This window comes from Argiope bruennichi, chromosome X1, assembly GCF_947563725.1.
Source record: "Argiope bruennichi chromosome X1, qqArgBrue1.1, whole genome shotgun sequence".
NCBI lineage: Eukaryota > Metazoa > Arthropoda > Arachnida > Araneae > Araneidae > Argiope > Argiope bruennichi.
The window spans coordinates 27,405,735-27,420,515 of NC_079162.1; the positions used below are offsets into that span (position 1 = coordinate 27,405,735).

At 28.0% G+C, this 14,781-nt stretch overlaps 1 protein-coding gene across 5 annotated transcripts in view; it reads right to left on the minus strand.

Moving 5' to 3' along the window:
• Positions 1–14,781, minus strand: part of LOC129958386 (dihydropyrimidinase-like) — a 97,578-nt gene that overhangs the window by 15,643 nt on the left and 67,154 nt on the right. For all 5 annotated transcript variants that reach the window (XM_056070848.1, XM_056070851.1, XM_056070850.1 and 2 more), the window contains 8 exons: positions 14,119–14,280; positions 13,535–13,674; positions 12,438–12,506; positions 10,046–10,166; positions 9,270–9,426; positions 5,180–5,321; positions 3,827–3,910; positions 3,559–3,738 (listed from right to left, as the gene is read on the minus strand). In XM_056070848.1, the coding sequence (XP_055926823.1) occupies positions 3,559–3,738; positions 3,827–3,910; positions 5,180–5,321; positions 9,270–9,426; positions 10,046–10,166; positions 12,438–12,506; positions 13,535–13,674; positions 14,119–14,280 (1,055 nt within the window). The remainder of the gene's footprint in view (positions 1–3,558; positions 3,739–3,826; positions 3,911–5,179; positions 5,322–9,269; positions 9,427–10,045; positions 10,167–12,437; positions 12,507–13,534; positions 13,675–14,118; positions 14,281–14,781) is intronic.

Below are 14,781 nucleotides of genomic sequence, written 5' to 3' on the forward strand. Positions count from 1 at the left end.
GTCACCTGTATTTAACAAAGAAAAGAGTAAAGTGACCGCAAACATTTCTCTAACATCCGGAATAAGTCAAAACTGTTTCGCATTCCTGAAGGTTATCAGCCATTTTTTTTTATTTGTAAGTAACTAAAATTTAAAAAAATGTTTAGCGAGATTCAATTAAAAAACTTGGTAGAAATGTTGTTTCGTTCAAAATAGAAATTATGATTACTTATATATAACCATGAATTGGAAGAAAAATAGTTGTAAAATATATTGCAACACAAATGCCAATATACATTAAAAAACATTATTTCTTTGTCATATAAGAAAAAGTTTTTATGAAAGTAGTGATCAACTTAGTTTAAGATAATTTTTATAATCCAGATTTATGATTGATAAACTCATAAAACTCATACTCATAAGTGTATATTGAACTTCAAATTCGACAGATATGCAACATTTACTACTAGTTTAAAAAACTTATAATGTTCCACATTTTGTGCAAGGCATCTTTCTAATTTTCAATAATCTCAACTAAAATGGGAACTTGAAAAACGAAAGTATTTAAAGTTCAACTAATGCAAAAATTTTCTCATTCAGCATTGTTTATGAGCGTTACAGATAATATTCTTATCTAATATTAATTAATTTCACTAACATTGATCCTTATACATCCAATAACTTATTACATTAAGGACATTTCCTTGTTCCATTAAACAATTATTTTCTCATTATCCAAATATAAGCAATGTAGATACATGAATAGGAGGAAAGATCGATAGTAAAATATATTGGTACAGAAATACTAATATAGATTAAAAAAAACAACAACATTACTTTGTTGTCATGTTGCTGTTGAAATTTTAATTTAATGATAACGATGCGTGAAAATTTCTCTGAAAGCTTTATTTAAGATTTCTAAAATAGCTCCCAAACCACTAATATTAGGAGTACTTGCATAGCTCGTAACTTGATAAATATTAGCAAAATCAGAACCAGAAACATAAAATAAAGCTATTAAATTATATTAATCGGTAACAAGAAAAAAAACAATTTTACACGTTTATTTTTTATTATTATTATTTAGAAAGATATTGCTTAGTGAACAAATGTAATATACATACATACACATACATTTCCTTTTATCAGAAAAGATTATAGCGATTTTGAAGAAAACGTATTCAGAAATATGAGAATATTCAAATATTAGTAAATACAAGAGGATATAGATTTTCTTATATCTTACCACCCTTTAAATGAATTTAATTCCTGTAATTATTTTTCTGATGAAATCAATATTACTTTTCCATTTAGAATAAAATTTACTATCATTTATTACAAAATATATAAAACATTGATAAAAAAACGTAGGCAAAATAGCAACGAATTATATACAAAAAAGTACAGTTATAAAAGTGACCAGAGAACAAAAGGCTTCAAAAACATTCTTATTGTGCTTTCTCCTTTTTTTTTCTTTTGGACCTCGATAATAGCAGAAGATCCCGAATTTTCATTGATCTCGGATACCTGGGATCAACAAGTTCTGGCAACAAACAGTCAAAATAAAAGTAGGTCAATTTTTTCTCCATTTTTTTTATGCCAAAATATTGGATCACGAATTATTTTCTCTGTTTTTTGCCCCTTCTCCGTGAACATTGCAAATAAACAAAAGCATCTTTGTGTAATATGCAGCTGGCTCTGCACTTGAAAATAATACTTATGGTTTTTATTTACAATTGTTGTTCCATCTTTGTTTAATTTCCAGAATGGGAATTTTTTTGCTTTTATTGCCTCATCTGGAGAAATATTTTTGCAGGATGCTAAGTTTTGTCCCACTCGCTTTTTCCAATTTGCCGACGAGAACAATCTTGTCTTTTTACCTCTTCGATAATACATATTCAGTTAATTTCCCCTCAATATTTCAAACATGTGAGTAAGAAAAATAAACGATTTGCAAATTTACAGATAGATATAATCATATACTTGAAAATAGTCTACTAAATTTGTTTACAAGGATGCGGTAGCATTCGCAGAAACAAGTATGGGTTGTGAAGACCACAGCTGTGATGGTAAACAAAATAAAAAGAAAGAAAGAAAGAAAGGAGGAAAGAAGATAATGCTGAGGGGGAGATTTTAAGACCTAGTGAAGACCAGATAATAAATCAGAATGTAAAGGGTGGGTTTATAGTGTATTCCTCCGCGAATGGGAGGGGTTAAAGGAGCATTGGAGGGGAGTGCAAATTATTTTTCCAATTTTAGGACTAAAATACTGCTTTTACACATTTTTTTTTTAAAATTAAATATGCATCGGAAAGAAGATACCAATAGTGATGTTGCTATTATGCTATTTTTATTTTATTTACGATAGAGTTTTGTATAGAATTATTTAAATGTGCGAAGTTGAAGTTTTCAGACTTTTAATAAATATTTAAAAATACTTTGAGAAGTCCGAGAAAAAATTCGTTTGGCTGAAACCTGTATTTTTATTCTTTCTACTGATTGCAGTTGACTTCATAAGAAAGAAACCGCAATAGCAAACTGAATAGTCTAAAAATATTTCTCCATAGGATAACATTACGTTTGAAAATTGTAGGTGGCGTGTATACGGCACCCTTAAAGGGTAATATTTCCAAAGATTCAATAGTAACACAACTCTTGAAATTGAAAGCATTTATTTGAAAGAGAAGGAGGACAAATTCATGATATCTCCAAAAGTCCCCAAATTAGTCTTAATAAAAGTATGGGATACTCTCCATCGTTTTATTTACTCTTTAGATCATTTCGCCATACACCTTTCATTCGGAGTAGAGTTAACACAGCCCATACCCTTGCAAACAGATTTCAGAAACTTGCTGAGTCACTTCCAGTTAATCTAGGTACAGTTTCTATTCCATAGGGTATATTATATATTCCTTTAGAGCAAAACACTATGTCAGAATATTTAATTTTTAAATCAGTGATAACAATTTAATAATTATTATAAAGAGAGGCGATTTTTTAAAAAACTCATTTATTTGAAATTTAAACTCACTGCTTAGAAGCAAGCAAAGCAAAAAATTGCTTATAAGATACTTGCATATTTATCTTGAAAATTTATACTGGCATACCTAAAACAGGCAGCACAAGGTTTTTATTTAAGCTTCTTCCTATAAGACAAATATTTCATAATTTTTCACAAGATAAGAACTTTATTATTAAAGAAACAAAGAATTTGGAAAAGAAATTTCTTTCAATGAATATTATGCAGAGTGGAAGCAACATATTCTCATAGAGCTGAAAGTGAAGTGAACATGTCTGTAAAATTTCTAGCTTTAATTAAATAATAGATGAACATTTGAAATAAAACTATCATCTCTTGCTATCATCAACCAAAACTCTGGTTTTTGATGAAAGCATTCACATAACAGGAAACCTTTCAAGTGCCCCCCCCCCCTTTAAAAAAAATTCTTTTCAGGGCCAGATTACTGTTTGATAATAGTTAGTTTCTAGAACTCCTATCATTAGTTTAAGTCTGTCTGCCATCATATGGTTGATAAATGAATCACATGATTGCATGTTAGTAAAAAGAAATATGCTTACTTGTCCCTCTTCCACTACCAACTTTCCTCGAGAAATTACGTATACAGGCACTCCTCTAACTTCCATTCCCTCAAAAATATTGAAATCTACAGCTTGATGATGATTCTTTACTGATATTGTGCGACTTGCATGAGGATCCCAGACAACAATATCTGCATCAGAGCCAACTTGAATTCTACCCTATAGAGCAATTATTAAAGCTTTTAAGATTATGTTCTAAATATAAGACCATTTACACTAATTATAAAAGCAGAAAACAGGATCAAACCTTTCGGGGATAAATATTGAAGATTTTTGCAGCATTTGCACTGGTAATGGCTACAAATCGACAAGGATCAAGCAAGCCAGACATCTAAAAAAACAATTTACAATATTTAATCTTGAAAACATGAAAAAAAACAAAAAAAACCCAGCAGTTTTATATAAAAACAAATGATTGAAATAGGAAAAACATTTTACAATTTTCGCAAAAAATAGAAAATGCAAACGCTAAATCATTAGCTAAGTAGAGTATCATACTTTGTTAGTTAAATAAATATGTATATCTTCAGTTTTAATTTAATCAAAGATATTTTCTTCCATAAAAGCAAAAAGAAATAATCCCTCCAGTTCTAAAATTAAGGTTTATTAGATTCAAATCCTATGACTGCTGTTATATTCTGAATTTCAGTTATTAGTTTAATTTTAGTATTAATGGAACAGATAAATGCATCATTTCAAAAAATTTACTGCAAATATTATATAAAATCGCATTATTTTGGATTAATTGCTCTTGGGGCAAAAGTAGTCCCCATTGTTGACTTTTTTAACGCATGCCGGAACTTTATTACAATTTAAACATGTGCATTGTATGGATTTCTCTAGCAAATTATATACATTCAATAATTTTAAAAAATTGAAAAATTCTAGAACCAATATTCTAATTTGTATATGCTTTTTTTAGAGCCCACATCTCAATTTTCTTTTTGTAATCTTGCGTCGTTTAGATATAGATTTAAATTTATTATGACACTGCCAATGCTTTATTTATGTTCCAAGAATGTTTTATACATTTATCAATTGCCTTTTCCAATATGAGATTCTATTATTTCACACAATCTGAATTTTTAAAAAAAATTTCCTGGTTCTTCACAGATTTTTTTTTTTTTTTAATCATTACACCACTGAAGAATTAAATAAATAAAATCCATAAAATAGATATAGCTGCTAAGTAATACTTCATTGTTAATTAAATATTTAAAAAAATTAGAAAATAAGCAACTTATTTAGTTTGTTTAATCTTGTTATAATTGGACTAATCGAATGGTTTGTAAAGATCCAAGAAAATACCCAAATTGTTTTCGTCTAAAATTTTATTAAATAATAATCCTATGAAATAGTTAAATTAAGTATATTCATTAAAAATATTGTTTACAGCATCAATATACAACAAATTAAACGTTTTATTAACAATGAATAAAATATTTTATTAAATAAGAATTTTAATCAATTTTAACAGCTTATACATATCTGAGCAACAAATACAGTTTATGTAAACAAAAGTGAACAATGGTCATAATTACTTTTATTCTAAAATTATACATTTTGCATGCCAAATACAAAAATATTTTTTAATACTTACAACGCCTTTTTCCCATATAACTGACATTCTATCTTCAACACCATTAACCCCATTAGGAATTTTAGTAAAATCTTTAATGCCCATTCCTTTTTGGACCGAATTGAAGGTACAGTTGTCTGATCCTGTAGTCTGAAGACAACCACTATAACGAAGGAAAATATTTCCGTAAAACAACAGACATAAAACATCAAAACGCGAAGCAAATACTTAACCACAAATTTAAGAGTATCTTACATTTTATAATGTAAAATTCTTTTACTTCTATGAGAACTTTAAAAGTTTTTGAAGATTATTTTACGGATAAATGAAATTTAGCACTCCTGAATTATCCAAGTTAAAACTATATGTAATTAATTGCAGGCCAAAGAATCATTAGTGTAAACTTTTTTCTTTGGTTTATTTTTTATAACAAGTTAGAGAAATCCCTAAACTCGTCGGTATATTAACCAAAAATAACAGATGAAACAACTGCGAATGACGAATGCGATTATCGATATTCAGTGACCAAACAAAGTACATGAAATAATTGCCAGCATTGCCTACTTCAGTATGTGACTGCATATCATAAGAACGTTTTATATTTGTGGTTTTTTACGCATTAAGTTACTTCGGCAAATATGAGCTTCAAACGAAAATAAGTAGAAAAACAGAAAAAAGTGAAAGTGCACTAAAAAAGACAAAGACCCTTTCATTAACCGAATTACCAGAGTAATGTAATGGGTGAAGTGAGAATCCCAAGAAAAGCATGAAAAAACAATAATGGCACATTTATGTTTTGGAGCATTATCAGTAGGGCTTTATAAGTTGTAGATGCTATATTGCTATAACTCTTAAAAGTATATATGTAAGAATATTATTTATTAGCATAATTAAAATTTATTTAAACAAACGCCTTTTTCTTCTGATACGGACGAAAAAACATTTAACTTTTTCTTGGTCAATCTTTGATGCATTTTTTAAAAATGTTCCCCATTGAAATCATTGTATTTTTATTCCATATTTATATGTCCCTCAGGAACGGCACGTGGGATATAATGGTAAAACAGCCAAATATCGCTATGCTGTGCCAAACATATTGTAATGTTAAGTTCAAATTGAAATTCTCAAACTCTTAAAAGATCCCCATGATGAAACATAAAGAATGATAAAAACGGAAAATAACAGTTTTCGCATCAATGAAAATTATGTAAAAAGTTCAGATGCGTTTTCATGAAATAGTCCGAGTACTACACATATATAAAATTCAAAAACACCAAAAACAAAGACATTAAAAAGGTCATTTAAATATTTCTCATGAATTGGAATTTTGAATATTTTATAACAAAAAATTAAAAATCCACGATGCGAAAAGGGCTTTCTTTAACTTTTGTTTCAGTGTTGTACTTGTTCAGACAAAATATGTAGTGGTTGCTATTCGATAATAGTAGGAGTTTCTACGAGCGTTTTATGATCTATAGCTAATCAGTTTCTTTGTCAATAAAGCAAATGAAAAGTACACAATACCATTGATACAACTTTGTACAGAAGACGATTCAAAAGAATTATTGTAGATCTTGGTAGTCTATATTATTAGTGGAAAGATTCAACAACATGTATGAAAACCGAGTTTGATATTTGGTGGAGAGAAGCAGCCTAAAATCAGATTGTATATCTGCATGTTTCCTTTTTGTTCTACGTCTTAGAATTACATTAATTTTTAGCCCCCCCTCCACTGTTATAAAACCATTAGGATCCTGTGAATCACACGAGATGAATATTTTAGAATTGGCATAAACTATTTCGCAAATCCAGATATTAATTTCATTGAAATTTTCAGGGTCTTTTATAGACAAGGATAATTTTGAAAATTTTTAAACTCTAGAATTGAAAGAAATATCCATGAGTTTTTTTTGGATACCCTATTACAATTTTTCTCTTTTTGTTACTAGACTTAACTAAAGGTGGATAAATGCAAATCAATTCCTTAGTTTCTAGAAAGGATTTTTTGAAAAATTCATTGCGGTGGTCGCTTTTTTGAATTACCGTGTAAAGCGCATTCGCGAATATGAAGTTATTCTTCTTAACAATTTATAAATTTCACTTTCAGACTACATTGAGAGCTATCACGATCCATTTCAGCAAAGCAGGCGCAAATGAGTATCCTATGATAGGTAGATTTAGAATGTTCGAAGCGCCTGCTATGATAACATTGGAGAGAAATTTACTGGAGTTATATGTTTTTATTAAAAAGAGAACTGAGATACCTTTTATTACATCTACAGATGGTGTACTTTAATGCAGAACTTTAATGTAAAAATGTCCAATCATTTTTTTTTTTGGTTCACTTTTTCTAATTTTAGATGTAATAAGTGTTTTCTTGCACTCGTTCAACATATTAAATGGTGTTCCTTTCATCTGAATTAATCTACCTTCATGAATTTATTAACAATGTGGATTACTAATTTTTATTTTAGATACCTATCGTCTCTGCCAAAAATAGAAGGTAAATGAATCATTTTTTACATACTTCTCTATAAAATTTCATAAGGTTTACCAGATTTGGTATATATTTAGGTATTTCCTGACAGGGCAACGAATGATTAATTTCAACAGATGCTGAAAATTTGGGGGTATGTTAAAATTAAATGCTTGGCTTTCAGAATTTAAACATCCTTCGCATAATTATATGATGATCAAGGATAACTTCCTTCTGTGAAAACTCTCAATCTGCTCAATGATGTTTTTCAGCAACTCGCCAATAAACATTATTCCCTTAAAAGAGTTGGGACTGCCAAGCGGACTAACTGACACAGGAATATCTAAAAAAACATTTTAAACTTTGAGAGCTTTTAGTCCCTGTTTTTATGTTCAACTTTAAATAGTAGATCTCTTGAAGATCGTTTTTTAAGACATATTTTCTTTTTACCAACACAATTATCTAATGCCCTTTGCACAAGAAATAAAGAAACTAAATGAAAGGTTTCTTCATTTCTTAAAATGTGTTCCATTATATAAACGGTAGGGAAACTAACAAATTGAGGATCGCTAAAGAGAGAAGGTTATAATTTACAATCTATACAACATTCAAAATAATTTAAACCCAATGGCATTACCTACCACAGAGCTCAAGGGCCAGTAGCCACTGGATCTGGGCATTCTTAAGCCTCTGCTTTTACCAAGGTAGCAGCCGAAACGTGTATAACAAGTTTCGGTGGTTAGTTACCAGCCATCTAAAAGAGCAATCACCCAACAGGCCCGTTACATGGGGCTTTTGACTATCAATGAGAAGCAAGAAACAAACCAAACAGCAATAACTTCTCAGCTCCAGAGAAACGATTTTAATATTTTTAATTCTAAAAAAGAACATTCAAGTTCTAATGCAATCATAAAGAATAATTTTAATATTTTTGGTTTTTCAAAGTAGGCATTGCTTATTGAGAGGGGAAAATGAACAAATACATTGAAAAAATAACTTTAAAAACCCTTTTGGTGTAGAAAAATAAATACACCTACAAGAATTTAGGTGTTTAGGTCCATTCAAATCTAAACACTGTTCTTAATTTGTACGGTATTTAAACTTAAGATAAAATTTTAAAATAAATACTTAAAACTCGTGTAATTCTTGCGTAATACCGTGACTACTCATCAACATGAGCATAACCGCTGATTTCACTTAAAATGCTTCTAGACATTAATTTTAAGCCACAATCAAAATTAAAAATAATTGATTCCTTATTCTAAGCTATGCTATGCAACTAGCTTTATTTATTACGATATTATACATACTTGCAACAGGATGTACTGTCTACAATAATGGTTCTCCAAAAATAGTGAAACACATGAATGGAATCCAATCAATATTTTCAATGCATTGTGTAAGGTTTATTTCAAAATCTGAATATTTAATCATGAAACAATATAGCAGTAATAAAACTTCGGTAGTTTTTAATTATCACTGTAATAGATATAAACAAATGCCTCAATACAAACAATATGTTAAAAAGCAAAATACAGAAATAGCAGTAGGCCATAAATGAAGTGTTTTCTGGAGCTTTTTCAAAATGGGGTCCATTAATTTATAATTATAATAAATTCAACTATTTTTATATACCTGGACAATAGCTGCATTAAATGTCTTGGTGTAGACGGATCAGGTCGAAGAGGTGGAGACATAACAAATGCTGCAGCATGCTGCCAGCACTTGCGGAAGTAATGGAGTCCATCAGCTCCCAAAGCTGCAGCAATAGCTTCCCCATAAACATTATATCCTATTGATAAATAGGAATTAGTATCATATCAAATCCAAAAGAAAATTTGTTGTCCTCAGAACACAGCAAAATTTATTAATCTACCATTCAAGCAAAAATAGGAAATACTTCTTCTGCCTCTTAAAATTTAATTACTGAACACTGATTTATCGGATACTAAATAATTTTTTAAAAAGCTATAAATAGCTTTAAAAGCATAAAAATTTCGCAAATTATGGTAAAAATAAGAAAAAATCTTAAGAAAAGTATCATATTTTTACATTTAATTAAATGAAATACAAACTCTGTATAACAAATGACAAGCTATAACTATTCTAAATCTACATTTTGATACAATGTACAGCATTCTCATTTAGTAAAAAACTCTGTGAGGTAAAATAAATTTTAAATGAAGTAAAACAACTGAAATCAAAAACTCAAGTCTCATTCATTAAGTGTGCATTATTGTTTGAAACTAAATATTTTACAGTATTTTATTAAAGAAAAATTATACTTCTACATTTTCTTTTTAAATTTAAAAAATATATACATAATAAAAGCCTAACTATCAAATTACAAAAGTTCTTTTTTACAAAATAAATTGTGAACAATAAAGACATATAAATAAATATATTTATACCTTCTTGCCTTTTCTTTGCTATGATATCACCAGCTGCCTTACTCATAACATGAACAACATAAAGAGGGCAATTCACTTGATTTGCAAGAGTTATTGCTCGATAAGTTGCTTCGGATTCAACCTAAATAATAAAATTTGAATTTATGTGAAAGAACAAGATTTACAGCAATTTTAAAAAAGGTATTAATGAAAACTAAAAATATAACTAAAACTTGCATTTCACTTCCACCCAGCAAATGGCCTTGATAAAACTTTACTAAAGGTGAATTTGTGCATTATTTTGTACACAAAAACCTGTTTCATAGAGAAACATGATACAAGAACTTACTGTTGTGTGAAGAATGCATGAGATATTCTTATACCATAGCATTTCAAAAAGTACTTTTAGAAACTGACAATTAATATGCTGAAAAATTTAAAAATACTTATATTTAAAAGCAGAAATTTAATTGTTTCCTACTTTTTATTCTTTAACTTGCAATTAATATAATAGTATCTCAAAGCTGATTTTTCTAGGATTCCCAACAAAATTAAATTAATTGATAAAATGAAACATACGTTATGAAAGTATTATTATTGTCATGAAGACCACATTAATTGAATACGCTACCACATCTAAAAGTGAATGAAGAATCGATGAAATATTTTAATTTTCTAAATGCACTAATATGCAATGCAGAATACCAACATTCTTGAAATACATTATCAAAATAAACCTTCAACAAGATTAATTTCATTTATTTCCACAAAGAGTACTTTTTATACTAAATATTTAAAACTGAATTAAATTTTTACCCTGGTTCTGTTCATAAGTATTTTCAAAAATTAAAATTATCGAATAGAAACATCTACGCACATTGATACCAATCAAAAAAAGTAATTGCATCGCCATGCAATATATCAGTTCAGCTAATGATATAAAACTGTATTATAAAGCGCTTAAAATACCACCAGTTTTACACATTTTGGGGCATTTTCACAAGTTAAATATGGATTAGTAGGTTAAAAAATATCATTAAAATGAAGCAAAGTTTTGAGCATTACTTTTTCTCTTTAACATTCTTATTTTTCTTTTCAATATATTTATAATGCAAAAAATACAGGACAATCGATTCAGTAAACAAATTCAATTTTGTCAGCATTCGAACAAAACTTTGTGTATACTAAACTTTTTAGAACTGCAAAATTTTATTTGATCAATAAAATAATAATAATATATGAATGAATTCATTTGTAAAAGTAGGATTAATAAAAAACTAATGAAGTAAAATAATAAATCTATAAATGGGCCGAATATTGATATTAAATTTTAATATATCATCTTTAAAAATTAAATAGAAATTTTACCATGCACAAGTCCATTTTTTATTAGTCATTCATTCCACTAAAAAATCCAATTGAATGTAAATGTCTCATCAAAAATTTTCTAATTGCTATTCATATTAAAAAGCCAAAAACTTTATCATTAATGTTATATTTAACACAACCACATCATGATCATTTTTCAGCTACTCAAAAATAAGTCCCAATAAGTCTTTTTATCTTTCATATTAATCATTAATTTTTGTTTCAGGATATATGGATTATTTTGTTAAATAGCGTATAACATATATACATTTAAAAATCACTGGTCACTGTCATATCTGGTTTTATGTATCGAGAATGTAAAAGAAAAAAGATAATTTTAAATAGGAATGCCTAAGCTCTAAAGATTAGAAGATGAATATCAAGAGCTTATATCAATGTCAAATACTTTGTTTGATTTCTTCTTTTCCTTACCATACATGAATATTTATGAAAACGAAATTTTGAATTCATACATTTATTTGAAGATAATTTTGGCTCGTATCTTCGGTACATATCATTTTAAGTACTGCTGACAATTCTAGGGTTAAATTATTGAATAAAGTAATGGAATGTAAAAGATAAAGGCAAAGGTTATAAGAATGATCTAATTTCTATTTTTACGTAAATGGAGACAATCCACTAAATCTTTTTTTCTCTGGTATATTTCTTCAGTTTTGATTCAAATCATTAAAAATTCATATTCAGAAGAATTTGAAAGCAAGAAATGTGAAACAAGAAAAACCGAAAATTATTTAAAGATTTGAAGATATAAAGATAAATATGGAGATGGCCCCTTAGGTTACGCTTTATATGTATAGAAAGAGGATATACAGCTAAATCAAATAACACATTTTGCTCGATTTTAACGTTTGTAAGTTACAAAGCAATAAGAGCTGTACTGGTAATTTGTTTTATAGATTACACCGATCTTCTTGTGCACACATGCGTATTTCGTCTGAAATCCTTTTTAAGTTAAGAAATACGAATATTACAAAAAGCATAAAATCTAGTATAAGAAAAGTCTTTGAAACATATAGTAACCTACCTCTTCTGGTCTACTGTATAAATGTCCTTCTGGTCCAGTAATACCCATTTTCAAAAGTTTTTTCTGATTCTATGCAAGGGAAGAAAATCATGAAACAATGATACCATAAATCTATATTTAAACTACAATAGGTTTTCCATTTAACAATATTTTAAAAAACTGGACACATGGGAATAATAAATGAAGAAATGATATAAAAAATGATGCAGGAGAAAGAGAAGATGAAGAAATTTAAAAATTCCATACAAATAACAATTAAATGCAAGACCATGTGGGATGTATTAAAATATTTTGAATGTTTCTTTTAGTTGTTCAATAGTAATACCTTTTCCTTTAAAAGTTTTTCCCCCCTTTAAACACGAGCAAATAACCGTAATTAAACTATAATGAAGAGGAAACTATTTGGATGGTCTATTTTTTTTCAGCTCCGAAGAATCAATTCAAGAAAATACAATAAAAACAAATTAAAAATTAATGGGTTTACATGCAAGTTATTTAAATTTTACATCAAAATATGACCAACATAGTTTCTTTTTAAATTTACAAGAGAAAATAAAAGCATTCATGATATAGAATTAAAAATAAATTTTCTATGTGACCTTAACAAATTTAAGCAGATAAATAAAGTAGCATCAAAATTTTAGTAGCTTTGACAGCCAACTGTTAAAAAGTCTTTTTATACTCAATCTAAACTTAAATATCTTTTTAACGTGCTTAAAAAAATATATTGTAATAATGATACACCACTAACTAAAATTCAACTTATTTACATAAGTAGCTCAAAAAATTGCTTTAGTTAAGAAGCTACAAATACACAGAACTTAAAAGAATATCCGATCTTATAAATTAATGAAAATACAGAATTTAGTAAAACTACTTAAGAATCAGACATTAAATTTTTATTATATTTGTACAATATATTGAAAAACTCAATGATTGCATGAAGAGGAGAAAAGCAGCAGTTAAAAATTTCAAAGTGATTGTTAAAAATATGTTTCTGATGCAGTTAAGTGAATTTGGAGTTCAGAGCTTTTGGGAATTTACTTCACACTTAAAATTTAGGGAAAATCCATCAATAATAAAAAAAAACAACTTACGACAGAAATTATGTCCCCATTTTCTGCATGAACTTGAGCCAAAGCTCCTAATATTGCACATGTTTCAAAAATGTCCAAGAGATCTTTATCACTCATTTGCATACCTTCATAGGCCATAAACATTTTAAAAGAATTTATGCCTGTCAAAAAGAAAGTTCATAAGCATTTTATACAAGCATGAAAATAATCAAAAAGTACTAAATGTTTGAGTGCTACTTAGTAAAAGTGAATTATTCTATAAAAAATGCTATTAAAAGATGAGAACTTGCAACAAAAACATTAATTACCGATAACAAACAGAAAGTTTTAAGTAAGTAAATCATTACAATTCCAAAAAACTTAAGAAGGTATTAAAAGTACTGTGCAAGTAACATGACACAAGGAAATTATGAATGCTGCACATATAAATAATGCAAAAAAGGAATAATATATTCAGTTTCTTTCTTTCTTTCTTTTTTTTTAAGTAATTGAAAACATTATCTAATCAAATTTTTCTTAAAACTGTACCATCAAAATCAGAATCTAATCTAATAAAGTAATTAAAAATACCAATTCAGGAACCAGAAATAATTTTTAATACTTACCTTTTTCTTTTGTCAAAATTTCCATTTCTGATTCAGTTTTTTCATCCCAAGATTTAACTATCATATGTAGACCATAATCGCAACAAACTTTTTCATCAGCCCATCCACGCCATGTTTCATAAGCTTCCAATAAAGAACTATTCTGGCTACAAACAAAATCCACTGGAAATAAAGAACAAAGAGCAATAAAAACCGTAAGTTTAATATAAAAAATTCAACAAACAAAACATACATAAAAATATAATGCCTATTATTAATTAAATTGAATTTACAACTTACAATTTTAAGAAAGATTTTAAAAATAGTAAATATTAGACAGTAGACAAGTTTTAATACCGCCATTCTTCGAAATACTTTAAACGCTTATGAAACGCAATTTATTGATTTATTTTTACACTGCAGCTATTATTCCATATTGAAACAACTTAATTAGCACAACACTTGATTATTAGAAATTAATACATATAAAGAAGGAGATTAAAGGATAAAATCTCTTCAGAAGTTGAGATTAGACTAAAAAAAAATTGTAAAAGTACAGCGATGATTACATAAATAAGGAGTCAGATAGATACTGAAGCCAGAAAATATTATCCTTTATATTAAGCAATACTTCAAATTAATTATCAGACGGATGTGCTCAAGATGTCGAAAAATCCAGCTGAT